Source organism: Corvus brachyrhynchos, unplaced genomic scaffold, assembly GCF_000691975.1.
Source record: "Corvus brachyrhynchos isolate BGI_N302 unplaced genomic scaffold, ASM69197v1 scaffold155, whole genome shotgun sequence".
NCBI lineage: Eukaryota > Metazoa > Chordata > Aves > Passeriformes > Corvidae > Corvus > Corvus brachyrhynchos.
In genome coordinates, this window is record NW_008238434.1 from 1,276,534 (window position 1) to 1,278,327 (window position 1,794).

General features: G+C 46.7%; 1 protein-coding gene across 1 annotated transcript in view; it reads left to right on the forward strand.

Moving 5' to 3' along the window:
* HMCN1 (hemicentin 1) overlaps positions 1 to 1,794 on the forward strand; it is a 185,525-nt gene that overhangs the window by 158,186 nt on the left and 25,545 nt on the right. Inside the window, 1 exon segment of the mRNA XM_017736452.1 lies at positions 572 to 742. Coding sequence (XP_017591941.1) covers positions 572 to 742 — 171 coding nt within the window.

Consider the following 1,794-nt stretch of genomic DNA (forward strand, 5'->3'; position numbering starts at 1 on the left):
GACCTGCGCAGCTGCCAGCGCCAGCCCTGCCCAGGTACCGCTGCATCGCACAATCCCACACGGGTCTGGGTGGGAGGGACCTCAAAGCTCATCCAGTGCCATCCTCTGCCATGGGCAGGGACACCTTCCCCTAGCCCAGGGTGCTCCAAGCCCTGTCCAGCCTGGTCTTGGACACTTCCAGGGATCCAGGGGCAGCCACAGCTTCTCTGGGCACCCTGTGCCAGGGCCTCACCACCCTCACAGGGAACAATTCCTTCCAAATACCTGATCGAAATCTCTCATCTTTTAGTTTAAAACTTTTCCCCGTGTCCTATCACTGTCTGCCCATCTAAGTCTTTCTCCCTCTATTTTGTAAACCCTGTTTTAAGTACTGAAAAGCCACAATGAACCAATGCTTTTAATGTGCCTTGTATTAAGTGCCCAAACAATGAACTTTTATCACTATGGATCTTCATGGCAGATTAATTTTTCAAAGTAGTTGTAATTAATTTTGGATTTTGTGGAAAGAGGACATTTCAGTAAATACTGCAGAAATACTGTTTAATGAAAACTGGGCTTTTCTGGTCCTTAGTGGATGGGAGCTGGTCGGAGTGGGGGCTGTGGGAAGAGTGTTCAAGGAGCTGTGGCCAAGGGAACAGGACAAGGAGCAGGACCTGCAGTAACCCCCTGGCTCAGCACGGAGGGAAGCTCTGTGAGGGCAGTGCTCTGGAGTCAGTCATGTGCAATCTCAGGCCTTGCCCAGGTAAGAGAAGAGTAATTTAACCTTATTTGCATGAGGGGCTTCACATACTGGTCTCTTTGTTTCTCCAAACCCAAATTATCTGAGCTTATTTTTAGTTGTTCATTACTTTTTTTTTAATTGAATGGCTCTAGTTCTTAGAAACAGGAATCACAAATGTAAGTGTAAGAAATCTCAACAATTTCTTTTTTTTCTTTTTTTGCACCAGTAAAAATATTAATTTTGTATTTTAATATTTTCCACTACTTGTTACCCACATCCTCACAGTGTAAATTCTCTCTACTCTAAACCTGTCCTGCAAAGCCAGTTAAAATAAGTAAAGAACCAAACCCAAACCACCAATTATTTAAAAGCTATGTTAAAGTGATTGTTAATAATTTAAGACTTTATCTGTATGTTTTCCTCTGTTGTTACAATTTTTAGCCACATTTTGCTCCCAACTACCTGAATGTTCAGGTTTCCTTCCTGTCACATGAGTATTTCCCACATTTGACAGGTTGTTTATTCAGAGCCTTCACCACTGACGTGTTCCCTTCTGTACAATTGCAATGTTTGATTTTTTCCATTTTTCCCTGGTTCTGCTCCCACCGTGACGCAAAATGCTCATCCATGGGCCTGAGACTCACTTCTCTAGGTTTTGGCAGGAAAATCAGCTCTTGTTGCTGTTCTTTGGCAGCTTTTAGCCAGGCTGCCTCAGCCCCGCTCAGGCCCCCATCCTACCCAGGGGATTGGGAAAATGCAGATTTGATAAAGCGTTCAGTTCTGATGTTCCATGATGGTGGTGAGGTGATGTAGTCAGAAAACAGAAAGGAAAGAGTCAATCTCTGCTTGGCAAAGTGCTGATTGCTTGGGCCACTGCTCACGGCATTTCATGGGGGATCCGGGATATGCCGGGTGTGTGTCTGTGCTGGGGGCAGTGTGGGGGAATCCGGGATATGCCGGGTGTGTGTCTGTCCTGGGCAGTGTGGGGGGATCCGGGATATGCCGGGTGTGTGTCTGTGCTGGGGGCAGTGTGGGGGGATCCGGGATATGCCGGGTGTGTGTCTGGCCTGGGG